At 36.3% G+C, this 25,904-nt stretch overlaps 3 protein-coding genes across 3 annotated transcripts; 2 read left to right on the forward strand and 1 right to left on the reverse strand.

Annotated features, from left to right (window-relative positions):
- Nucleotides 1-758: 758 nt before the first annotated feature.
- Nucleotides 759-8,397, forward strand: LOC132119584 (tRNA (guanine(26)-N(2))-dimethyltransferase-like). Its single transcript, XM_059529672.1, has 15 exons — nucleotides 759-1,508; nucleotides 1,594-1,813; nucleotides 3,472-3,659; nucleotides 3,982-4,097; nucleotides 4,186-4,298; nucleotides 4,394-4,542; nucleotides 4,996-5,079; nucleotides 5,189-5,258; nucleotides 5,876-6,010; nucleotides 6,126-6,211; nucleotides 6,518-6,626; nucleotides 6,701-6,777; nucleotides 6,924-7,043; nucleotides 7,144-7,258; nucleotides 7,457-8,397. The coding sequence occupies exons 1-15, from the start codon at nucleotides 1,159-1,161 to the stop codon at nucleotides 7,532-7,534; spliced, it is 2,010 nt and encodes a 669-aa protein (XP_059385655.1). The 5' UTR covers nucleotides 759-1,158; the 3' UTR covers nucleotides 7,535-8,397.
- Nucleotides 7,776-17,589, reverse strand: man2b1 (mannosidase, alpha, class 2B, member 1). The gene is made up of 22 exons (XM_059529671.1): nucleotides 17,442-17,589; nucleotides 17,010-17,112; nucleotides 16,588-16,761; nucleotides 15,750-15,943; nucleotides 15,266-15,398; nucleotides 14,846-14,991; nucleotides 14,535-14,734; nucleotides 14,297-14,417; nucleotides 14,116-14,194; nucleotides 13,924-14,033; nucleotides 13,666-13,773; nucleotides 13,457-13,573; nucleotides 13,188-13,370; nucleotides 12,605-12,702; nucleotides 12,146-12,388; nucleotides 11,931-12,032; nucleotides 11,659-11,746; nucleotides 11,367-11,447; nucleotides 10,482-10,703; nucleotides 10,227-10,376; nucleotides 8,390-8,486; nucleotides 7,776-8,314 (listed from the first exon to the last, which is right to left on the reverse strand). Exons 1-22 carry the CDS (start codon nucleotides 17,532-17,534, stop codon nucleotides 8,205-8,207), a joined length of 2,952 nt encoding a protein of 983 aa, XP_059385654.1. The 5' UTR covers nucleotides 17,535-17,589; the 3' UTR covers nucleotides 7,776-8,204.
- A 2,009-nt stretch (nucleotides 17,590-19,598) lies between these two features.
- On the forward strand, nucleotides 19,599-25,829 carry LOC132119073 (uncharacterized). Its single transcript, XM_059528825.1, has 7 exons — nucleotides 19,599-20,398; nucleotides 22,542-22,709; nucleotides 22,803-22,903; nucleotides 22,983-23,097; nucleotides 23,207-23,278; nucleotides 23,520-23,635; nucleotides 25,554-25,829. The coding sequence occupies exons 1-7, from the start codon at nucleotides 19,976-19,978 to the stop codon at nucleotides 25,768-25,770; spliced, it is 1,212 nt and encodes a 403-aa protein (XP_059384808.1). The 5' UTR covers nucleotides 19,599-19,975; the 3' UTR covers nucleotides 25,771-25,829.
- Nucleotides 25,830-25,904: the final 75 nt, after the last annotated feature.

A 25,904-nucleotide genomic window follows, 5' to 3' on the forward strand; every position in this document is an offset into this window, starting at 1 on the left:
TGATTAGATCGAATGTGCCATTTGAACAGAAGGAGCATCTGCTGCACAGAAAAGGCATACTTTACGAAGACAATCAAATTATGAATATAGAAATGTAAATAAAGAAAATAATTAAATATAGAATCTGTCTAGACAACTGCAAAGGCTGCATTATAGTTCAATGTACAGTTACAATATTGTGGTCTACTACAAACTTATTTCCCAACTCAGATTTTTTTATTTAATTTAATTTATATTAATCACTTTACACGGTTGATAATAATAATGACAATATCATTTAATATACTGTGAATGACAAAAAATATAATACCCAAAGGATTTATTGTTATTAATATATATGCTATGTTAGTTTGTAAATGGTAAATATACACCTGTTTTTCTTCATTGTGTATTCACCGGTCACTAATTACTGGCATTCAAGTTTTATTTTATACAATATTTTCCAAAAGCATAAACAAGCACGCAGATAAAAAAAAAAATAAGAGTCCGTAATGTCAACAATAATTTAAAAAACAATATAAAATAAAATGATACGTTTACTTTTACATTTAGCATATTTCCAAAACGACTTATAAAAGAAAAGTAATTCCAACATTTCTTTACTGCTGTGAGCCTCATTTATATTTATTTTTTTTTTTTTAAAAAAAGAGAGAAACTTCAACTGAGAAAACCTGCTTTGTCGTCGGTGCCTTTATTTTACATCGTAGCGTTTTGCTTTGCGCGTGCGCAGTGACTGGCGTCTCTGTCAGGATTTGATTGCTACAAGGCTTCCGTAGTTCACATTCAGCTTGAGCTACACGTGGGACTTTTCACTCAAAACACTTCAGCTAAAAGTTGACAGGACTCTGCGCTAGCGTACATTTTGCGATCCGGTTTGTTTTAGTTCGTGAATGTTTAGCTAAGGCTTAACTAAAACATCTTTTAGGAAGGATAATCAGCGGTAAATTGGAAGGCGAGATAAATTTTAATGCTAGGCTGGCTAGTTACAATGTGAATGTGAAATCCTTGTATTTATTTATTTATTTTTTAAGTAAATTGATTCATGATTCATTGATCATGTTAGAGTTTGTAAGCGCTTCTTAACCAACATCTTTTCCAAAAAGAACAAAAACCAAACAAAAAGTTTTGTTGACCGGTCACAAGGCTGTGTTTTGGTAGATGTTACCAAGAACTATACTTCAGGTGTCCTTTAGGTGTACTGATTTGTCTTTAGCACTTCCTAAGAAGAGAATATCCTTCCTCCAGACCCTTACTACAGAACTAAGTGGCTTTAAAACATTCAGGATGGACGGCAAGAAAGAGCCTGAAGAATCCGAGGACACGACCAGTGCAGTACCAGTGGAAGACACAAATCCCTCCAGCTCTACAGAAAGCAGTCACACCTCATCTACAGACCCTGGGCTTTTAGCAGGGGAGACAGTGGTCAGAGAGGGAAAGGCTGCCATTTTATTCCCAAGTGCTAATGAGGTGTTCTACAACCCTGTGCAGGAGTTCAACCGAGATTTAACGTGAGTACGCAATCCAGTGTGACGTCCTGTCATGGTTTGTTTTCTCATCTTGCCTTTAAACTTGCCATACACCACCTGTGATCAGATGTGCGGTGATCACAGAGTTTGCCAGGGAGCAGCTGGCTCAGAGGGACGTCCGGATCCTGGTCCCGGGTGAGAAAGATAGAGTTGTGGTTCGACTCTCCGAGGAGGAGAATGGAACAGAGGACCAGGAAGCATCAGAACTGCCTGAAAAAGAGCAGCAAAATGAAGAAGAGGGTGACAAGAAAGAGTACATCACTGCATCTGTAGGGGAAAGATGTGAGGTGTGTGTGCGGGCCAGTTACCAGTGTTTGATAGTATTGCTTAAGATTTTGAATTGGATTTATTTTCCCTTCACATTTTAGTTGTAATTGTTTTGTTATGGGTTCTTGTCGTGTTTATTAGATTATTTATTAATTAAGAACTATCTTGTTTTTTATTATTTATTTCAGTTTAAGCTTTAGTAATTGTAGTACTTAAATGTCATTTGATGGCCATGGCAGCATTTCTAATTTTCATGTACGTTTTTCATTGTATATATTTTATCAGTTTTATTTCGTAACTTTTTTTTTTAATGTGAATTAGTTCTCAGTGTGTGTATATATAAGACTAAATAAACCTACAGGTATGTTTCGGTACATGGCTTTTGGTACGGTGTGTACCAAATGACCGAATGCAATATTTTGTGCGTGGAACATAGGTTTTTCGTGTTTCCAAACGAACATATTAAGTGGCGGAAGTCTCCGCGTTCAGCGCAAATCCCGCCCTGCAGCTGATTCTAAGGCCGGTGACACACTGGATGCGTGTCAGTTGCGTGACGGCTGCTTCGCGTTTTCTGTGTCTTTACACACCAGAACCGTGCCTGACGCGGCGCTGGCGCGCTGCTGTAAGTGACATAAAGGGAGACCGCCGACAGACCAGGATCTTGTCTTCACGTCAGCAATATCTATACTTCATGTTAAGCATAAATATAAAGCCTACTGATAAAGGACACCGTCAACAGTGTTGATGGCAAAATGTTTGACAGGTGCAATAAGCCAGTGTGTTACCGGCCTAAGGTTTTCAAAAGGCATCACGCGAGTGTGAACATCACTACAACTAGGAAAAAAACGATTGTAATTCAAACACAGCTCCCGTCGGCATTAAAACAGACCTTTGCTCTTAATTCCAAACGGTCCAACGCAATAACGAAAATCTGAGCAGGTCTAAAAACTGAAACTGTTGATGCTGCACTTTACACCTTGGAAAAGTTATATATATTTTTTAAACATGAGCAGGGCTACAAGCTGGGATTGGTAATGCTGCACTGTAATCATAGTTATTTATTTATATTTTTCATTATATTTTATTATGATATTGGTTTGAGACAGAGTATTTTATTTAGTGGAGAACTTTGCAGCAGTATTTTATTTCTTATTCTTTTTTTATTTTATATATATTTTATTAAAAAGTATTTAAAAAAAAGTGTAAACAAATTGTAAAAAAAAAGTTTATAGTAATAAACAACCTGCAGTTTAATGTTTGCATTTCTTTCCCTTACTGTACCGAAAATGAACCGAACCATGACTTTAAAACCGACGTACATACCGAACCATGATTTTTGTGTACTGTTACACCCCTAATATATATATATATTAAAATAAGTAAAACAATGAATAAGTTAAATAAATAAACAAATCAATAATATATTCAAGTGGATTTTAAATCCAATTAACTTTACAGTACATAAATTCATATAAATGTATTTATGTAATAATGTCATTTTATTCAAAAATAATTTAAATTATGTAATATTATTTTGTCTTGTTTTTTCTACAATTTATTCTACTATGACTCATATAAGTCACTTGTTTTTTCCCCCATATTTGTAAATCAATTTGGCTAAAACTGTCTGTCAAATAAATAAATGTGAAGTAATTTCTCTCTCTTTTTTCTGCTCTAGCGAGGTCTGCGTGTGCTGGAGGGTTTGGCCGCATCAGGCTTACGTTCTATACGTTTTGCTCTGGAGGTCCCAGGCCTGAAGAGCATCACTGCTAATGATTACTCCGCTAAAGCTGCTGCCCTGATCGCCCGCAATGCACAACACAACAACGTGTCCCACATACTGCAAGCCAGCCAAAGAGATGCCAGGTCAGAGCACAAACTCCCTCACAAACATGTATTGACAACTAAAGTATATCTTTATTTATGAAATATTAATATTTTAAATTGTACATTAATATATTATAAATATATATTAATTAACTGTAATTTTTTGATTTTCAGTTTGAAGTGTTTATTTCTGTCATTTTAAGTTTTTTTTGTAATTTTAGTATTTCATTCCTAATTTGTAACTTTTTTTTAATGTTTTTGTTTTTTCAATTACCCAAAAATTATTATTTATGTTATTAGTTAACCATAACAACAGTGATCCTGTTACATCCTAAACCCTGGTATGACAACGTTTTTCCAGTATGGTGATGTATGAGGCTAGAGGGAAGAAGGAACGCTATGATGTCATTGATCTTGACCCCTATGGCAGCCCGTCTCCGTTTCTGGACGCAGCTGTGCAGGCCGTCAGTGAGGGTGGTGAGTCTGTCGCTGTTCTTTCACAGCTGCAATCTGAATTTATTTGGCACATATACAATATACAGTATTTTCTCTCTCTTATTGTCAGGGTTGCTTTGTGTCACCTGTACGGACATGGCTGTAATGGCTGGAAATAGCGGGGAGACCTGCTACAGCAAATATGGCTCTATGTCCATTAAGTCCAAATACTGTCATGAGATGGTAAGATGGGCTCACTGCTGTTTGTGAATGGATGGAATAAAGGAAACTCGTATCATAACATGTTTTAATCACACACTTTTTGCTTTTGATTCTAGGCTCTGCGTATAATTCTGCACAGTTTAGATCAGAGAGCAGCTGTGTATCAGCGCTACATTGAACCTCTCTTGAGCGTGAGTGTGGATTTCTACATTCGTGTATTCATCAGAGTCAAAACAGGCCAGGTCGTGGTCAAAAACTCTGCAAGGTAACACAGAGTTTACTCTGTCTATATAGAGATAAAATAGCTGCTAGTAATTGTATATGAAAAATTGCAGTACGAATTTTTAATTTTTTTTTAAGAAATTAGTACAGTAGATATTTATAATGCTACAAAAAAATCTATTTCAGATAGATGCTGTTCTTTAACATTTCATTAATCAAAGAATCCTGAAAAGTAATGAATACTGGAGTAATGGCTGCTAAAAGTCAGCTTTGGCATCACAGATTGCATTTGCAAATGTATTGAAATAGTAAACAGTTATTTTAAATCGTCGTAATATTTCAGAATTTTACTGATTTTATTGTATTTTCCTAAATAAATGCAGCGTGTAAGCACAAGCGACTTCTTTCAAATATGTAAAAAATTTAACAGGCCCCAAACATTTATACGTAAATGTATTATCTTATTAGTAAGTCCAGGTTTCTGTGTGTTTCACAGTAAGCATGCGCTGCTGTATAACTGTGTCGGCTGTGGTGCGTTTCATCTGCAGAGGATGGGGAAGAAGATGAGCCAAGGCAAACAGTCAGTATTTCTACCTCTATGATTGATCTTTTCGCTTTTTCTCAATGCTTCTTCTGTGCTATCATCATCATTATGTGTTTCAGTAAATGTATTTATTTGTTTGTTACAGTATGAAGTATTCGGCAGCCAATGGACCACCAGTAGGGCCTAACTGTGAACACTGTAGACAGAGGCACCAGGTATGAACTATTAATATCTCCTCTTATGAGTATAACAAAGTAAAATATTCCTTTGAAATTTGATTAGTTGGTGGTACTGATATGTCATGAATCCTCTACCCATATATCTCCTGATTTTAGACACTTTTTAAATATATCAGTATCAGATATTGAATATGAATCAAACAATATTGGACATTTAATTCTGCTCATCATCTCACTTTGTTTTTACACAAACACACACACACACACACATATATATATATATATATATATATAAACAAGTCTTTTTAGAACTATGTTAAATATATCTTTATAAAATCAAAATTAACTAATATTAATTTGCAATACTAAATACTATTACTAATTTAAATACTATTTAAGTACTATTCTGTAGTATTTAAAATGGATCATTTTAGTTTGAATGTTTTCTCTTTCATATATTCTGACAAAATAGTGTAGGATTTTTATATCAGCCATTTATCAGAGCGTTATTATCTTATCATATCGACCAGAATTGTAATATCAGTGCATCACTGTATAAAAAAAACAACTGACATGTTACAGTATATATTAACCATGAACTTTTCGTCCTTCGCCATGTGTTGGTTTCTTTGTTCCTGACTCTGTGTTTGTAGTTGGGTGGTCCCATCTGGGCGGAGCCTATTCATGACATTACATTTGTTCAGAAAGTTCTGGGGGCCATTTCAGGGAACCCCACCCGCTTCAGAACGTCCAAGCGGATCGAGGGGGTGCTTAGCATGGTGACCGAGGTCAGTCATTAATAAACATCAGCATGATTATAACATGGTAAATGTCTTCAGGCAATAACAGCTTAGGTTCTCTGATTAGCGAATGCATGCTAATAATGTGAGTTGTGTGTTTCAGGAACTGCAGGACGTTCCTCTGTATTATGTTTTAGATCATTTGAGCAGCACAGTTCACTGCAACACACCGCCCATGCTGCAGTTCAGGTAAACTAGATACCTGCAGTTTATGCTTCTGTTCAAAAGTCTGTTAGAATGTTTTTTTTTTTAAAGGCATAGTTCACCCGCAAATAAAAATTGTCATTTACTCACCCTCAAGTCATTTTAAACCCATAAGACTTTCATTCAACTTCAGAAGACTAATGAAGATATTTTTAATGAAATCCCCTCCAGTCAAAGTCTTTTCACCCTTTATGTTAATAAACGCATAAATTATATTTCTTCAGAATACTTGGATTAAACTTCTGAAGCATCAAGAGTTTTGGGTCAATAGAGTTTGTTCTTGTTGTGTAGGTCAGCTCTCCTGCACGCTGGGTACAGAGTGTCTCTCTCTCACGCCTGTAAAAATGCAGTGAAGACCGATGCTCCTGCTGGGGTGTTATGGGATCTCATTCGCTGCTGGGTAAGTGGTCACCATACACTTCAGAACCTCTGCTTCATTTTCTAATGTAGTTTCTCTGTTTGTTTATGCTTTAGGAAAAGTCCAACCCCGTGAAAAGAGAGCGGTTATCAGAAACCAGTCCTGCTCAACACATTCTCTCCGCAGAGCCAACGTAAGGATCAAATGCCTAATTCTAATTTAATCAGGTTATTTAATATTATAATCCCTGATGTGTATATTGCTGTACCTTTTAGTGTAGTTGAATTGCAGTTTAATTTAGTTGAATATACAACTCTATTACCATATTCTTTCATGTAGTCTTCAAGCCTGCTTTGAAATCAGAGAAGACGCAAACCCTCAGTCACGGAAACGTCACCTCACACGCTTCCAGGAGAACCCACAGGCCAACTGGGGACCAAAAGCACGTGCCAACGCTGGGTGGGTATTACTGCTAAGGTTCTTTTGTTAAATCATTGGCAAAATCATTTAGCTGACCTTAAACTTGTAAATCATCTATTTTTTCTTTTTTTGTATTAAGTGGAGGAATCTCTTCTGAGCTGAAGGACAAAAGAAAACAGTTTCAGGGTAAACGAAAGAAACCGATCACAGACTCCTCTCAACTCAAGAGCTTGCCCTGTAAGAAGTTTCGAAAGGTACGTCCAATTGACCTACAATACGTAGTTGATGTTACCAAACTAGTCAGTTTTTTATTCTAAAACATGTAATAAATGTTTTATGTATATGATTAATTCATTCATTAATTTAGTAGTCAGAAAAGCAATAATTCATACATATTAAATCACAACAGCTATTTTACCTAACAAAGCTAATGTGTTTTCTTCCTTTATTAGGGAACATGTACACATGGAGACAAATGCTGTTATTCACATGAACTTGAGCAAGAAACTAATGAGGAAAAGATGGACTAGTTGGTTTTCTTATTACTGGATAAACATCACACGTGTCTGGATGTGTACAGATTTGCACCTAAAACTTGTTTTACGTTAATTGGAATTGTGCGATGCAGGTTACATTTTTCTGGCGATGCATAGACACACATTGTCTTAAATTATTTTACCCTACATTTTACATTTATTTATTTTTTAATAAATAAAATAAATACTAAGTGAATGTTTGTTTTTCTATTCAGCATGAGAAAGACACATCATGTATCAGTTAAAAACTGTTTATTGTTGATCATTAAATTTATTTCATTAAAAAAAGTGTAATTTTCAAATGAAAGGCACAGTAGAAAAATACAATCAAATTATTGCACAAATGAACAGTAGATCTGTGACTACATGATGCCCATTTGGCCAGTGGCTAACCAAAGTAGAGCCCAAAAGATAAATGCAGAAGAATTTAAAAATGGATCATATACATCTTTAGGAACAAGGCCAAGTCATGTGTGAAGAATATCCATATCCAAATTAAAAAAATCAAACGAAAAAAAATGATTGATAGATTTTTAGTTCCTAGGACCAGCTCTAGTTGGATGATGCAGTGTAGATGAGCTCTTAATGATTCAGTGGATTCAAGTTTGGATACTCCAGAGCTGCACTCTGATTTGCTCTTGTGGTGATCTGTAGGTTGTCAGTTCTACAACTGTTGTACTCGTAACAAGAAAGTGCGGATCTCCATTGGGTTTAGTGTCACTTCCCATGGTGAGGGGTCTTTGGCACTGAGAGGAAGTGGCTTTGATGTCTTACCTGAAAGACAAACACTTTAATTACTATATATCTGAGAAATAATTAAAAAAAATTAGAGAAATTAACATTAGTTACCTGTGTTCCACTGCAAGCGGTCCATGTCTTTTTTCCACTGATTTGCCCCTAGACTCATTTCAGACGCTCCGAGCACACCGAGAGTAGAAAACAGCTTCTGCACACACAAAATTTTATTAATATTAAAAGATTTATCAGTTTTTCTAATTTAATATAAGCAATAAGGCAATCAATATTAAAGGGATAGTTCACCCAAAAATCAAAATTAGATGTTTATCTGCTTACCCCCAGGGCATCCAAGATGTAGGTGACTTTGTTTCTTCAGTAGAACACAAATTATGATTTCTTTTTTTTTTATTATGATTTGAGAGAGAGGGGTAATGCACTTATAAGTCTGCGATCTGCCATAATGCAAGAAGAAGAAGCCTCACACTCCTGCTGCTGTGAAGCATGTTCACAGCATAGACAGTAACAGAAATGGACACAGCGACTTCATTGGATTCAACTGAGACAAGTGAAGTCAATTAGAAGCACGCACTTCCTGGGGGTAGAGCGTACTGCGCAGACTCAAACTGAGCTTGATGACGTAGAGGTCACGTGAGCAACCTGTCTGACAATTGTAAGTCTTCTAATCGCTGTGCCAAGAGAAATCTGAATCACCCACCGAATCTTGCAGAGACGGCGAGCGTGAACAGGAGCAAATTTCGGTAAGTATTCTGATTAATTATTTTGTCATTTAGCATAGTATTTATTTATTTTAAAATTTAACGCCAGTACGCCATATTAAGTTAATGCATTGAGATGGGTTTTTTTTTCTCTCTTCCATTGCATATATAATTTCACGATAATTTCCCCATCCCCCATTAATATAGATACCTCATTATTTAATGAAGTAGATAAATTATTTAAAGTTCATGGATAAATGTTACTTCATATGTAGTGAATACTTCATACTTGCCACATACCAAATTATTTCCAATTCCTCAAAATGTTGTTGAACAATTTTGTCCCGTTGCTTTTACTGACTCTCTATGGGCTTCTCCCTTGACTTGATGCCTCCACGTGCCCCCGATTGCCTCATAGACAGAAAAAGATTGCCTGCGAGCTTCTCTTCCTGTCTTTACACATCAATGTATCTCCACGAGGCGCAGGGTTTAATTTGGATTTGTCTTTGCATGTTTTTTTGTCATGCATTGTATGACTGAGAAACTGCAACGACTGAAGCTAAAAATCATAGTTTGTGTTCTACTGAAGAAACAAAGTCACCTACATCTTGGATGCCCTGGGGGTAAGCAGATAAACATCTAATTTTCATTTTTGGGTGAACTATCCCTTTAAGTTGACTACAGTCACCATAGGTAGTGCACTGCTTTAAGTGCCTTATACTGCTATTTATAAAAAAAATATATAATATTAAAATATATTAAGGTTACAAATTTGTATTAAAACAATTATTGACAGTCATGTCAGACCCTATCGGCTTTAGACTCCAAAGAGATTCCATTGGCTGAGACTACATATTTGCTGCCTGATTATAAATTACAGAAAAATCACTTTCTGGTGTATATCTTAGATGGAAGTCCTGTTAACTAATGTCTTTTAAATTACTTTGATTACATTATTGAAGCTAAAAACGTCCAGTTGCACTTTGTTTTCAGTTAGCAACAGATTATCCATTTAGCTTAGCACAGTGCTAAATGCATAAGAAAGATCTTTTACAACAACGTGTCAGGATTCTGAAGGGCGACAAGATCTTGCATGACGTCATATGTCTTAAGGACAATCATTTTTGGATGTTTGTCCAGAGACTTTATATACAGCCCTTAGAAACACAATTAGTGTTTGACTGCAGCAGGATTTACTTATTTTGTAAGTGGGAATGAAAAATGTGTGTTACCTGTAGGTTGACTGTAACAGGCTGTGAGTGTGTTTTGCTCTCTTTGGCCTGGTACTGATGTTCCAGTCTAATCAGAACCGTGTCTTTATCCCACTGAGACAGTGTCAACAGGTGAACAGCAGGGGGCAGAACAGTCTGAATCCCAGAGAACTATGGGTAAGAGGGAATGAGCAGTTACTTCATCAGTCATCTGCAGGGTTTAAGCTCATGATAAGAAACTAGTTCACTTCATCCATCCATTGACCCTCTACAAACCTCCAGTTTAGTGTTTGCAGAAGGTGTGCCGTCCTGGAAGGAGAGCAGGGGTTGGAGCACCATACCCTGTGCGAGGGGTCTGTGGACATCTGCGGCCATGTCTGGTGGAGTTAAGGTCAGCAGCAGACGCCCTCGGGCAACTAAACCATTCAAAAAGTCTCCCGGCTCAGAAAGAGGCTCTCCTACCCCCCTAAAATCATCATACAGCAGTCTCCTGTGCAGCTGAGAGAGAGCTGTTGATTAGCTGTTAGCATACTGAGACCATGTCACGATTAATAATATATATATAATATTCCTATTTTATTACAAAACTATGTATGAAAATATATTTTAATATTGTGTCCCAAAGGAAGCTTCAGGAGGCACTTAATACATTATGAACACAAGACTAAGAATAAAAATGGATATAAATTCATTAATTTAATTATACATAAAATGTTTAATTATTTAATATCAATATTTATAAATATTTAAAATACATTTTAAAAAGTAAAAATTTCTATAATTTTTTTTTGTATATAATATAATTAACAAATTTAAAAAGCATACATATCAAAACAAAAAACTATACCAAACAAAAAAGTAAAACCTTAACAAAATCAGTTTATGAAGTCTGGTTTATGGACATTTATTTAAATGTATATTTATAAGTATATGTGGAGAGAGAAATATTGTGTGTGAAAAAAAAAAATCTATACCTAATTCAAAATCATACATAATGAACACCGTGTCATACCCATTTGTATGTTTATTTATTTTAATGTTTAATTCATTATTTTAGTTTTTGTTCTCTAAGTCTTATTTTTTGAAAATACACTGTACCTTCTGTTTTAAACTGAACTGAAAGAGACTGACAGAGAAAAAAGGACGATCATTTTATTTTACCATGATTTCCAGCGAGCCGTTATAGAGGCTGCTGGCCCCTTGAGAGCGATCGGTCACCACTGTCAGCTGATGCTTGTCATCCTAAATGCACAGACATATTAGAATTCTTGACAGGTTAGGCTCAAGTCTGTTTGTGAAAATCTAAGTGACAACAGAGAGCGAGGATGAAGATAACAAATGAAAGAGAATGTAAATAAAATTAAACTAAGGCCTAAAATATACAAACAAAGTAATAGACATAGGATCCAAAAAAAGACAAGAAAGCTGACATGATTGGCTGAGTGACACTTGCCTTGATGTAAGCGCGAGAATTGATTGGATAGTAGTTCCCAGCGACTGGCTCCGTTTGCTTCAATTCCCACGTGGGCCGATAATCTTTCCTACAATGACAAAACAGCAAGATAACTTTCCCAACAACAGTACATTACTGTTCAAAAATGTTTTCGAAAGAAGTCTCTTATGCTCACCAAGTCTGCTTAATTTGTTAAAATGATAATAAAAACAGTAATATATAATTTTTTTTTTATGTTTTAATAAAATTCTAATTTATTTCAATCTCCTCACCATCTCTCTAGAACCTCTCTGCCATTTGAATCAGTGTAGAAATAGTCAGAGGACTTGATGTCTGTGTCCAAACGAGTGATCACTTCTTTCCCTAAACCATCTCTGAAAAGAGAGACAGAGCAGATCGTAAGAGAGGAAACGCCATTAAGCCTTCCTTTCATTTTCACAACAAATCTATAATCCAGAGAAATGTGTGCGTGTGTGTGTTGACTCACGCAACAGGCACGGGTCCCACAGTCCACTCCAGCTCCAGTTCCCTGTGGCCCTCATACAAACGGACAACCTGAGACAGCCATGGGCTGAACCACTGTGTTACCTCTTGAACTGTGCTGGACACTGTAACAATCTGTGTTACAGGAGTCTTGTTAATGACAAAGGGGTCTGAAGAATTCGGTCTAAAGATGTAAGCGCCCGATGTCTGACGGCTCTCCTTGTTATTCCCAGCACTTGCATTATACCTGTGATTATCAAAAAGCACAAAAACACACATTACTTCCTTATTTTGTGTATGATACACTTTTTTGATACATACTAAATCATTAACATACAACATACCATTGTATTTACTGATACTCCACGGTAATTAAAAAAATTCTGTAATATATCCAATCATGTCAAAAACTCGAAGGTAATACAATGGTAGACAGAAGCTGGAAGGGACAGCCTAAACTGACCAGTAGAAGTTCTGAGTGAGTCGAATGGTTTGGTTCGTTTCCAGGTTTGTCAGGCTGCTCAACAGACCCGTGGTGTCGTCAAAGGTCACCTTCAAGAACTAAAACACATACAGAAGAAAAGATTTATTATTTATGCTAATTGAAGCATTAAAAAGTCAAAAAATTCTATTTTAGTGATATTTAACACTAGCAAGTCACCCCAATTATTCTTAGTTGGCAAAACAAAACATAAATTCAACAAAACATAGAGTTTTTGCAATCTGTGAATGAGAAAAATAAGGCAGATGACCTGTTTGATACTAAAAAAAAAGAGTTATTAAGCACAATACCATGAGTATTCACACAAACATAATAATTTGTCATTTTCTTTTAACGTTCTTATTTTTAATTTCAAAAATAAAAATAAATAATTATTTAAAAATAAACATAGCATTGCTGTTTTTTATTCATATTTTAATTTAGGAAGCATAATTAATTTAGCAATTTTAAATTTAGCAAACAAAATCCATTTTTAATAAAAACATTTTCTTAATATCTTGACATGGTATTTGTCTTGAGTATCTTAGATTAGTGAGAATTTTACCTTGTTCTGAATTGAGCGAGCGGCTGTGGGTTTGCCTCTGGATGCTGGAGGCTCATCTTGAAGCATGGAGATGATGTATGTAGTGTAGCCAAGAGGAGGAGCTTCAACTTGGAAAACTAGCTCACCTTTAGCATAACCCCTGTTCCGCCTTACTTCCTGTGTGGACTTAGACAGTGGAACCACCTGACAGACAGCAGGGGAAGTAGACAGGATGATTTCATATCATAAATGTAGCAGGTACACTTAAGTGATATAAACACATTTCCAACCTGACTGTCCACTGCTCTCCCGTTTGCATCAGTTACACTGTACGCTGAACCATTGACAGGCAAACGAACAGGCCAGCTTACAGTCCTGCCCAGAGGATTGTATACATTCATAGAGAACTGAGAGCAAATAAGAAATAGAAAGATCATCATTCAATAGTGAATGGGCTTTTTATTGTATGAGCACATTCAGTGAAATCTGTGTATAGTACCTTATGGCTGCTTTCTGTGAGGGGACACACACTGATGTTGAGATTCTCACAGAACACACGTGGAGCTTCAGAACCACTGAGAATAGCCAGAGAATTACGAACAAGCACCTAAAACATGAAAGGCAGAGTGGCTAGGGTGTTTGAGTGTTGGCTGTGATGTTGTTTGGCCATTACTATGTAGTTGCTAGTGTGTTTACAGTTGTTACTTGGAAGTTCTCATGTGGTTTCTAGAATAAATGACAGCTTATGTTTTTGTACCTCACAATGTGCCCAGCCTGTAGCCAGTCTCCTTGCATAGTCGTATGCCACATGCTGTTTCTCTGTCCCAGACACAGCATCGTGATGTTGGGCAACACCCATCGCCCTCTCTGAGCGACAAGTCAAAATGTCAAAAAGACCAACCAATTAAAGCCAACAGAAGTGACATATTTACAACAGATGCAGACTCACTCATAGTATCACTGTCCCCTTCACCAAAGGGTCCCGATTTGGACTTGGGCCCACCAAGCACCTCCAACTGGGTGCATGTCTAGAAGATCAAAATCAGACAATACAGATTACAAAAAAAAAAAAAACACTGTAGACTTGTTTTTTGGTTTTGTTTTCCAGAGAAGAAAGCCGTAGGCATCACCTGTAGCCGGCTGTTGCTCAGTCTCTCGTATAACTTCAGTGCTGGTCGACTGGTAAAATAACCCGTCCAGAAATCATGAGCATCATCAGCATAAGGGAAAAAATCATCTGTCTTCAGAGGCCTGAGAAAGTACAGGAAAAAAAAAAAAAAAAATCACATGAGGAGATCCTCTTTTTCAGTACCAAAGGACAGCTCAAAACGCCATATTCGAATGTATTAGATGTATATCAACACTAACCAGGTGAGGTTGGCGAGGTTGAGTTCCTGTAGGTAGCAGGATGGTGTCGAGTAAAGCACATTCACCTTGCTTCCTTTAGCTTGCAGGGCATTTACATACTTGATCAGCTTGTCCATGTTCTTGTACCAGAGATTGGCATTCTCATACTGGAAGTCTGAACCCATGGTCATAATGATGTGGTTTGCTTTATAAAAGGCAGCCTGGGAACAGAAATCTCTTGATGTGGCACCTCCATGCTTATCACAGACACGTGAACTTTACATATGATTGACTACACTTGACTGAGAATTTCTGTAATGCTGTTTATTTACCTGCTCATAGGAAGCATTCAAAAACTTCTGTACTATCTCATCCACATTGTAGTCCTCAAGATCTGGGTCATCTCTTATGGGAGCATCATCACACAATTGGTCCCAGCAGAAGCCCTCAGGTGGGTTATAGCCGTTGGGGAGAACGCCTTTAGAGAGGAAAGGCCCAAACATTTGTCTCCTCATTTAAGACAACAAATATTCACAATTCCACATACCCATACCCTATTGTTCAAGGACTGTAAGATCAATTATATATCATTGACTGACCTGAAACTTTTGAATGGGTTTAAATCTAATTTATGAATAGATATCTACAACTCACCAAGGAACAGAAAGTGCTGATCCTGTACTATGGGAGAATTTGAAAAACATAATTTGAATTATCAAACAGCAAAAAGCAGCAAGTTTACAGATTAGTACCCGTGAAGAGATCAGCGAGAGGCGGAGTCAGGCTTTCACTGGCCCTCCAGAGCATTTCCATCTCTTTGGTTTTCATTCTGTGAGCTTTGTCCTGGTAGTCCAAACGACCAAAGAAGAAACCATCATAGCCCATCTGTAAACAATTGAAGAGTCATCAGCATCACTATGCCACCCATTCACACCAGGCTCAAATAAGTGAAACTGAAGTGACATACAGCCAAGTATAGTGACCCATGCTCAGAATTTGTGCTCTGCATTTAACCCATCCAAAGTGCACACACACAGCAGTGCACACACACCCGGAGCAGTGGGCAGCCATATATGCTGCGGCGCCCGGGGAGCAGTTGGGGGTCCGGTGCCTTGCTCAAGGGCACCTCAGTCATGGTATTGCCAGCCCGAGACTCGAACCCACAACCTCTGGGTTAGGAGTCAAACTCTCTAACCACTAGGCCATGACTTGCCCCAAATAATGTGCCATGGTTACCTGAGCAAAGATGGAGGCGTGTTCTCGGGCATGTCCAAACGGGTCGATGTGCCAGGCCACCCGGGGGCGACCGCATTCACCAAAAGTGTCATTTAGGAATCGCAGACCCAGAGTCATCTGATCTATGACAGCGCTGTAGTGCGTTGTCGCCTCGTCACTCATGCACCAGCCACCATTTATGAACTCAAGACGACCTATGAAGAAAGAAAGAAATTCATATCATTCATGATATTGGTGAAATTTTTTTTTCACTTTGATCAATAATATTTTGGGGGAAATAATTATAAAGTTTCTGTGTGAGAAAAGAAATTATTTACATCATATATTTAGCATAATTAGATTTAGAATCATTTTTGTAAAAATGTGACCCTGGACCACAAAACCAGTCTTAAGTCGCTGGGGTATATTAGCAGCAATAGCCAAAAATACATTTTATGGGTCAAATTTATTGATTTTTTTTTTAATGCCAAAAATCATTAGGATATTAAGTAAAGATCATGTTCAATGAAGATATTTTGTACATTTTCTACCGTAAACATATTAAAAGTACATTTCTGATTAGCAATATGCATTGCTAAGAACTTCATTTGGACAACATTAATGGCGATTTTCTCAATATTTAGATTTCTTTGCACCCTCAGATTCCAGATTTTCAAATAGCTGTGTCTCGGCCAAATATTGTTCTATCCTAACAAACCACATACATCAATGGAAAGCTTATTTTTTCAGATGTAAATCTCAATTTCGAAAAATTTACCCTTATGACTGGTTTTGTGGTCCAGGGTCACAAATGTGTTCTAAATATATGTTCTAATCTAAAAACAAATGACCTCCTCACCCTCATTGACCAGTTGTGTTACAATTCTCTGTGTGCTCTGGCTCTGTTGCCTCCACCAGCGGTAAAAGAAGGCCGTCTCTACGTAGATGAACCTTCGGGCTGGATCCTTCTGTAGCTGGTCTATTACCGAGTCCAAAATATACTGAACTCCTGCATGCTGGATGTTGTTTCGGTCTGAAAAAACAATGACTGGATTAAAAAAACTGAGGTTTGTGGTTTATTGACATGTCTGAACAAGCAAAACGTTGTGTATTATGCTGTGAGGTTAAACATTATGTTTTACCACTCCAATGCACTGCCGTTATCATATGACAAGCAACACATAGATCATTGGACAGTCACATGAAGAATGTGATCTACTAGATACATACCAATGCAAGATATGAACAAACACTTTCAAATCAACATGAGCCAAGCTTCACCTCCATAGTAGTACTGATCCACAGTCTTGAGCCAGCCAACATCATCATGTGTGTGAGGAACCAGATGAACATTCAGCATGGAAGGGTTTGTGGCAGGACATGACTGCAGTGATTCAACAAATCCATTATCAGTGGAGAGATACAACAATAATACCTTTTACTTCCTCGTTTATACAATCATTTCCTTTTTATTTTGCTTCTACATGTACATGTACAAAAACATGGTATTGCTAAGGTACTTGCCCAAATCACTACAGTAATAGAGTGACAATAGGTGCAAAAATCAAGTGCAAGTAGTTTTAGTACGTTTAATTATTATTATTATTGTATATTTCCTGTAATGTTTTTTTTTTTTTTACATTTAGTCAAACCTTTCTTAAAGGTCCTACAACGAAGAGCTTAAAAATATTCACACAATAAACCAAAACTCACCCTATAACCGCAAATGGAGTTTCGACCTGTGGGTAAAGAAAAAACAAGATAGATGAATAGCTGGAACAGCAGACTGAGGTACAGCACAGCCATGACGAAAATTAAGCTACAATCATATGACCGTCGAATTTGTGTTGTGTCACGTGACTTCTCCTCAACAGCTTACGAACAAACATAATAAAAGTCCTTAAATATTATATTATATTATATTATATTATATTATATTATATTATATTATATTATATTATATTATATTATATTATATTATATTATATTATATTATATTATATTATATTATATTATATTATATTATATTATATTATATTATATTATATTATATTATATTATATTATATTATATTATTGCTTCTACCACAAGAAGCAATTCTACCCTTAGTAAAATTCTTTTTGAAGCATATCTGTTTATTAGGCAGACAACAGTAAATTTAAAAAAGAATCCCCAGAAAAAAAATTCCTGTCACATCGAAAATGCGTATAAAGAACATTAAACATTTTTTATAAATTATTTTCTTTACATACTAACATGTCTGTCTGTGGCAGGGACCATGATTACCTCATCTTTTATCTACTTCATTCTCTCACACTCCTTTTTCCTTCCCCCTCCCTCGCAGGTTTACAAGGTTCATGTAGGCTACCTACCATCTATCTCCCGACTCCCTTAACAAATAGCTAACATTCCACAGATCTGAAGGACTGATTAAAAACTCAAAAACTCTTCAAAGATAAAATGTTTTTAAAAAGCATTATACATTTATGTCAGGATGTATTTTTTACTTTCATGGCTTCATATTAAACAGTTTTTTTTCTTTTAACAATTAAACTGAGTAGCTACTGTACATCTTACTGAAGGGCTTATCATGATAGAAGCTGAAGAAACAACTGCGGTAGGACATTTTCTTGAACAGGCATTTAAAGCATTACATCAGAAGTGCCTCTAGTTAGACCATAAGTCATTCATCATCATCTCAAATGTCAGACTGTTGCACAATCAAAGGATTTACTAATCAAAATATTCAATTTGATACTACCTGCAGAATGATTCCCCCTGTGGTTGTCCCTGCATAATTATTCAAGCAACTTTGACTATATTGTGAGAATGAAAACCCAAGAGAAGCCTAAAAGGCAGTACCAAAGAAAAAAAAAACTGTAGGGAGACTCTGTGACTAAAGGCTTTGTTCACACTCTGTTCACAGTCTCTTCATGAAAAGACAAGCTTAAGGATGAGCCACATCGAAAGGAATCCAAGATCATGTTGCTGCATAGATTTTCACTCAAACTGGGCTGTTGTCTTTGAGGAATCTCTGTTCTTTGTACAGCAATGTAGATTTGGCACAAATAATTTTAGGTCTAGACAAGCATTAACTAGCCCTATTAGCTATTATCTTGTATAGTGTTTATTGCTGGTGTGTAATTTTGTTTTGTTTTTTGACATGTTGCTGTTTATTTCCTTTTTTTTTTTTTTTGCATGAAACACTTAAACTAATATTTTATTTCAGAAAAAACCCAATACCTTTAGGTTGCTATGTTGCTTCACAATCATAAACATATATTATATTATATTATTGGTGTTTATATATTGGTCTCTTGTGCTTACTGCTATATTATGAACTTTTAAGTCTGTTAAAGTAAGTTTCATACTAATTAATTAATTAATTAATTAATTAATGAAGTGTCAGGACCATCAGCATTTTGAGATAAAACTGATCCTTTTAGACAAGTGCTACACAGTAGCTTATTCCAACACACTGCACAAAAACACCTGGTTTAAATCAGAGGAGGGTCACAGTTAAAATGTGCAATGTTTTCCCCTGCTGCTGCTCTGTAAACATTTAGATAATAGTATGAGGCAACCACTGTCTAAACCACTTACAGCCTCCTGCATCTACTCACCTAGCAGGAAGCTTGTTGCAGGAAGCATCCAAGCACATGTATCTTTAGATTAACCAAATATTCTATAACATAAAAGATCTGTGAATTGCTTGCATGCTGTATGAAATCTGACAAAAGGAATGCATGAGAAAAAAAAAAGAAAGTGAAAGAGAACAGCTGAGGAAAAATATATGACATCATTGTCGAGAAGCAAGGCCTCAGAGAGGGCTCGACTTTGTGTTTCTGACTCTTATCTGCCCGCTACGTCTTATTTGGGGAGGAAGCTTTTACAGATTGGGTTTACAGCCCTCTCTCTCTCTCCAAATGGGGCCATGACTGAGTGTGATGACCTCACCCTGTTTCTCCTAAACTCTCACTTACTCCTCTCCTCCCTCACCCCCCTCTCGCTTTTCTCAAAGTCTGTGCAGGAGTGAGGCTGGAGTCACGTTCTCCACAGTTCCTGCAGTCTGCATCTCAAAAGTCTTTCTACAGAGTCTCAGAAGACTTCAGAGTGGACCATTTTAGCTTCGTGGACTGACTTGGTTTACTCAGGGTTGTAACTTGATTGGATGTACCAGAAGGAGGATTCTTTTAAACATTTAGAATGGTGTTTTATTGTTTTATGCTTATTTGTTCCTCGATCAGATGATTAAAGCAAGAACAGCAATGAAGAGGATCCAACCTTTCACTATTGGGACCAAGTTATCTGTCCCATCCGAAAACAGATGTCTGGATTATGTGAGCATCATGCTTCCTGTACCAGTTCTGGACTGCTGTGAACTAAGAAACGACTCAAACAATGACAATTCTCCTTTCCATGAGGACAGAGTGTCCACATCTACACCTGTGGAGGGACTTTCGGACGATATTAAAGAGGGAGATGACAGGGACTCTGTGTCCCCACCGGCTTCCTCCAGATCCATCAAGAAGATAGCTATGTGTGAAAATGTTGAAAACCAAACTGTCACTGGCTTTAATGTGACAAACTGTGAGACAAACAAGTCCAGTACTTCTACTGAAAATCTGTTTCTTGTTGAGGAAAGTGACAAGCACGGTGCACAGCTGGAGGTGAGCAAAACTGCTCTGTTTGCATGTGGTGGACAATACATTCCTTAGCTAGAAATTCTTTGCTGCTTTGCGCTTAGAGAAAAAAACAGTACTTTAAAGTAATATTACAAAATATTACAGTCATTCATTTTTTTAATGAAATTATAAAATATTAGTTATAATTGTAAATGATAAAGTTGTGTTTGTGTGAGAGAGTATATATATATATATTTCTACAGCTTTATCATATAAAATTATAGCTAATATTTTATAATTTCATTCAATACTTTCATTTAATTTCAAACTTAAAGATGATACATGACTGCATTAGATAACAAAATAAAGATTATAACCAAAAGGTTTATTGTGTTTTAAATAATAATTATATAATTTAATTTACAGAATATAAATTATTATAAATTAATATAAATTATAAAATATATATATATATAATTACATGTATTAATTTCAAATATTTAATTAAAATATATGTATATATTTAATTCTTTACATAATAAAGAATATTTATATAATATATGATAATATAAAATATGTATATATATATATATATATATATATATATAACATATATATAACACACACATATCCCACTTTAAATGATTCTCACTGAATTCAATTATAGACTTACGAACAGAAACAAACCAAACTCTACACTTTTCAAATGTTAACATTTTTAGTTAGTTGCCTTTTTTTTCTCACAGAGGTCACAAACCAACAGCACAAACACCAGCCCCATATTTGTTATTCTCTCAGTCTCTCAACATTTTTTATGAGCTGTTTATTAAATTGTTAGTGTTACTGCCTGCCCGTGCACAGTCTCCACAAATGTCTGCGAGGAGTTTCTCACTGCAAAACTTGAAATGTAGCTTCTCATAGCACAAATGAGTACAACAAGAACACATTGTCTTATTGTGAGAGAAAAAAAAAAGAAAGACAAATCTGTGTGGATTACTACAGTTTTGCACACTGTGCTCATTGAGATGAGGTCATAGCCAGGCCCTTCATTACACAAGCCCACAGTCGAGATGAACTGGTAATTTCCCCATAAAAATGGAGAGTAGTTCCAAACTGGAACACACAGGGAAGGATCTGAGTCTAAACTGATGATCAGACACTAATGATAAAAAATAATGTTTGCTATTAGTTGTGATGTTCTTTATTGATAAATAAGTGCCACATTATGTTACAGTATTCCACAACTTATACTTGATTCTTTTTTTTGTATAAATGGTAAAACAAAACTATAGGCTAAATGTTGAAGGGCAAAAGGTGTGGTTTGCGCACACTTAAAGAATTTTAAAACCATGTCCGTAGATGCAGTCATCGCAGTGGTGCAGAATGCAAGTTAAGCAATGCAAGATCTGCAAGATAAAACACCACCTCTGATAGATGAGATCATTATTTGGCAGTACTACACCTTGCTGCAGGCTCGTGAATTTTTGGTGGGCCAACAGACTCAGATCCTGCTATTATTGTGTTTTACCCTCTAAAATGCATCATAAAAATCCCCTGGCTGTCCTAAACACAGGTGCATAATCATGAAGTGTTCACTGTGGAGATATCTGATACCTCTGAAGAGAATGTTTTGGCATATCATCTTGTAAGTAATCTTTTTGAATCAATTCAGTACTTAATCTGTACTTCATGTACCCAAACAAACAACATTTTTTTATTGCCTAACAGCTGAGAAACTGCAGAAGAACCAGAACTTGGCGCACAAATCGAATTAGTTGCAGCAACATAGAATGATGTAAGACATTTTGGAAAAATAGTCTGTCGGATTTGGCGAAGAGTACAGATGAAAACCATAATAGAATATTACTGCTACAAAAAAAAAAAAAACTCACAATGAAAATATTTTTAAATGAAAGATAAATGAATAAAAACTCTCAAAATTAGGAAGCTAAAAAAAGTTTCAAATGTGTCACCAAAAAACTTTGAATCCACATAAACTAATAAAATAGGTATTTTCACTCAGAATGGCTAGCAACACATTGAATTCAATGTGAAACTTTAAAGTAGACACTGAATAATGCAATACTTCAAGTGAAAAACTGAAATGTACTCCAATAATCATTCTTTAATTTACAACTTTGAAAACACAGTGTAAAGCTCATATTCTAGCCGCTATATATCTTTACAGACTGATCCATGGACTATAGGAAGAAAGATAAGGAACCTTCAGTATGATTACAGCATGCCAACTTTCCCACATGATCAACCGGAGGACACGTCTCACAGCCAAAGGAGAGATTTCAAAGACTTTGAGAACTCTCTCATCCAACTGACGACGAGTCTGGACTTGATGCAGGTTAAATGCACCATAATGATGTTTCTGTTTTGTTTATTAATGTGTCTTTTTGTAACATTACCTCATGTACTCTTAATTCATCTCCTCTGCCAGGAGGAACCAAAAAGATCTCTTCAGAAGAAGACAGATGCTGTAGATTTAGGATTGGAAATGTTTAGAAGACGACAAAGCCCGGGGGACCACGCTGACAAATCGTAAGATTTCCTGGCACAGTGGAGCATAGAGCATTATTACTCTTTTGTTAGTGACACAAAATGCTCGCTTTCTCTACAGGTGGCTGAAGTTGAGGTCACTCCTGAGGGACTATCATCAGGATCTCATGTTAGCTCTAGACGTCTCGTCGTTTTACCAACAAGCCGACAGCATCATTGGCACCATCAACAGCAAGGTTGTGCAAACAAGGGTTGATTAGTTTTGGCTTTTAGAGAAGACCTCAAACTGTCTTTATAAATCATGATTGTAATACAAGTCCTGATCCAGGATGAATTTCGTTGCAGAGGAACCGTGTATTGGCGGGTGACATCCAAAAAAGCGACAAAGAGACCAGAGAAATTGCCTGTCAGATCAACGTAAGTCAACCCATGATCTCATTAGAGGACATACTGTCTCCTTATGTAAACCTGAATTTGAGAACATCAAAAAAGTGTCACAGTGCCACAGTCACTTTGTGTTTTTATATATGATTTTGAACTCAACCAGACGGTAGACGGTTGTAGTAGTCTCACACACAGACTGTAGCAAATTAACTCCAAATGAATGATGTCATTTCCTTCCATGACCCCACCCCTCCCTGGACAACTCTCTTTCCAGATGCTGAATGAGTCTGCGTCTTGCCTGTCAACTCTTCACCCAACCCTGGCCAAAAGAGTTACATGCAAACAGGCCGAGGTGAAGGAGAACTGGGCACTTCTCCAGGACTTTCTCCGGTAAATGAAAGTCCACTTACTCCCATTGTCCTCCAGTGAACAAAAAACAATAGTAAACAAAGTATTTGAGCGCAGTGATATCATATTCAAGGCTTGGAATAGTAAATGAAATCATGCTTAAATGGAATCCATACTTGTCAAAATGCAGGAGTGGAGCTGACAATGTGGTGAAGTGATGTAATGTTATGGTCTTTTATTTTGATACTGACCTATTGCAGAGTCTTAGATCATAGATGGTAGATGTTGTTTTGACGCAAATGCTACATATTTGGTTTCACACATTGATTCGTTTAAGCATTTGCCAGTTTATGTAATGTTTTGTGTCCATTTAAAGTGTGATTCTGTATCCAGGAAGACAAATGTCACTTAAGAGCTAACACAAATATTATTCTGCATACTTATTGAGTGATTTTTAGATAATCTTTCTATTAAAAAAGCTGTAACCCTTTTAAGTTACAAAATATCACATTGTATCATAGCTCTTATCATAGACCAGTCAACCACTTTAGACACAGAATTACATATATATTCACACCATTATGGAAACTCAGATTTGAAATGTGGCCTCTACTGAATAGTATGACTTCTGAAAGTGTCAGAAAAGAAAGACAGAGGGAATAAATGACAGACAGGGTAATAAATAGAGGGAAAGAAAGGGTGGTTATGGATGAACAAAGGCTGTAACAGAAGAAGATTTAGCCTCAGCTCTGGTGCAGATGTGAGGAATAGCTCATATGTATGGTATGAAGATATGATGATGGGAGACAGGTACTCTGTGAAACCGCATCTAGAGGAATGTAGCCGTGCAGAGAGGAAGGAACTGATGAAAAATAACTGTCTGAATTTTTGTCATAAATCTCACTACTAAGGCAACAATTTCAGACTGATACAGAAAGATTTAACAACAAACAAGAGTAAAATAAGCCCTACTTATAACTTTCTTATACTTACCTTTTAGTTTTGTGTTAGTTTTTAATTCTATTTGGCCTGAGGCTATTGAAAATTCACTTTTAGCAGATACATATATTGATAAGACTTTAGTTTAAAAAATAATTTTTTGTTACATTTTATATTACTTTATTTTTCTTGGAAAACGTAAAAGATTACTCGTGTAGTTATGACTTGTACTACACAAAATTTGTCCAATTGATCTTTGTAGATTTTTTTGTAAAATCTTTGTAGAATGCATTCATACAGAAATCATGATTCAAGACCCCCACCCCCCACTCCCCCCAAATTTTCAATAAACTAACCAAGACCACACATACACAAAAATCTCCCAGTGGCGTTAAATGATTTGTTGGACCAAAATATATTATATGTATATTTATATTATACAAATAAATTACTAGAAACTGAATAACTTTGGAAACAATTTGAAAATCAGGAAGGAATGTTAAATATTATTACATATTCCAGTATTAATAGGTTTTGATAATGGGGCTAAGACCTCTCTCTATCTCCAATTGTTATTCGCGAACAATAAATAATAATAATTTTTTTTTTTAAATATGGAAAAATTATCACAACATTTTTGAAAAAAGAAGCTGCTGCATTGGCTTACATGCAGCCAACAAAAATATGGATACATCCCTCTATCACTAACTATGAGCTACCCAGACAAGAGGGAGGTGACATCATTGCTCACAAAGACTGCCGAAAATAACATCTTCCCACCCCTAAAACAATTGCTGCAAAATTTTGTCCAGAGTTACATAACCTGCAAAGATATGATGCTAGTGTTCTGTGGATATTTTTATATTTTCAATCTGCAAGTTGTTAGCATTAAAGATTTACACTCTACTGACTTGTATGGTCTAATATGATGATGAAATGTCATGATATGTTTGAAATGTTTTGAAGAGTAATGATGCCCCAGTGGTACCATTAGAGGTAAAGTTTAGTTCCACTTCTACAGGAACCAGAAGACAGATGTTTCTCCAAAATGCCCGTCAGTGTTACCCGCTGATCCTTTAACCACATGCCCTGACTCACAGAGCTTTGCTAGAAATGAGGGTAACAGCGTAATGGGAAAAGACGTCAAAGAAGAGCAAAACCGTCTCCGAGGATTTGAGGTTAGCTACAGTGCCTCCAAAAACATCTGCAAGCATGTGATTATAAATGACCAGTCATGACCACATAGAAAAAAGTTGATTGGTCTGAATTCTCTGTTTGGTGAGACAATCTTTTACCCTGAGGCATTAAACTGAGGCTAGGTTGTTTCTTACCACCCAAATCAAAAGATGTCACCCCTATATCTGCGGTATGC

This window comes from Carassius carassius, chromosome 38, assembly GCF_963082965.1.
Source record: "Carassius carassius chromosome 38, fCarCar2.1, whole genome shotgun sequence".
NCBI lineage: Eukaryota > Metazoa > Chordata > Actinopteri > Cypriniformes > Cyprinidae > Carassius > Carassius carassius.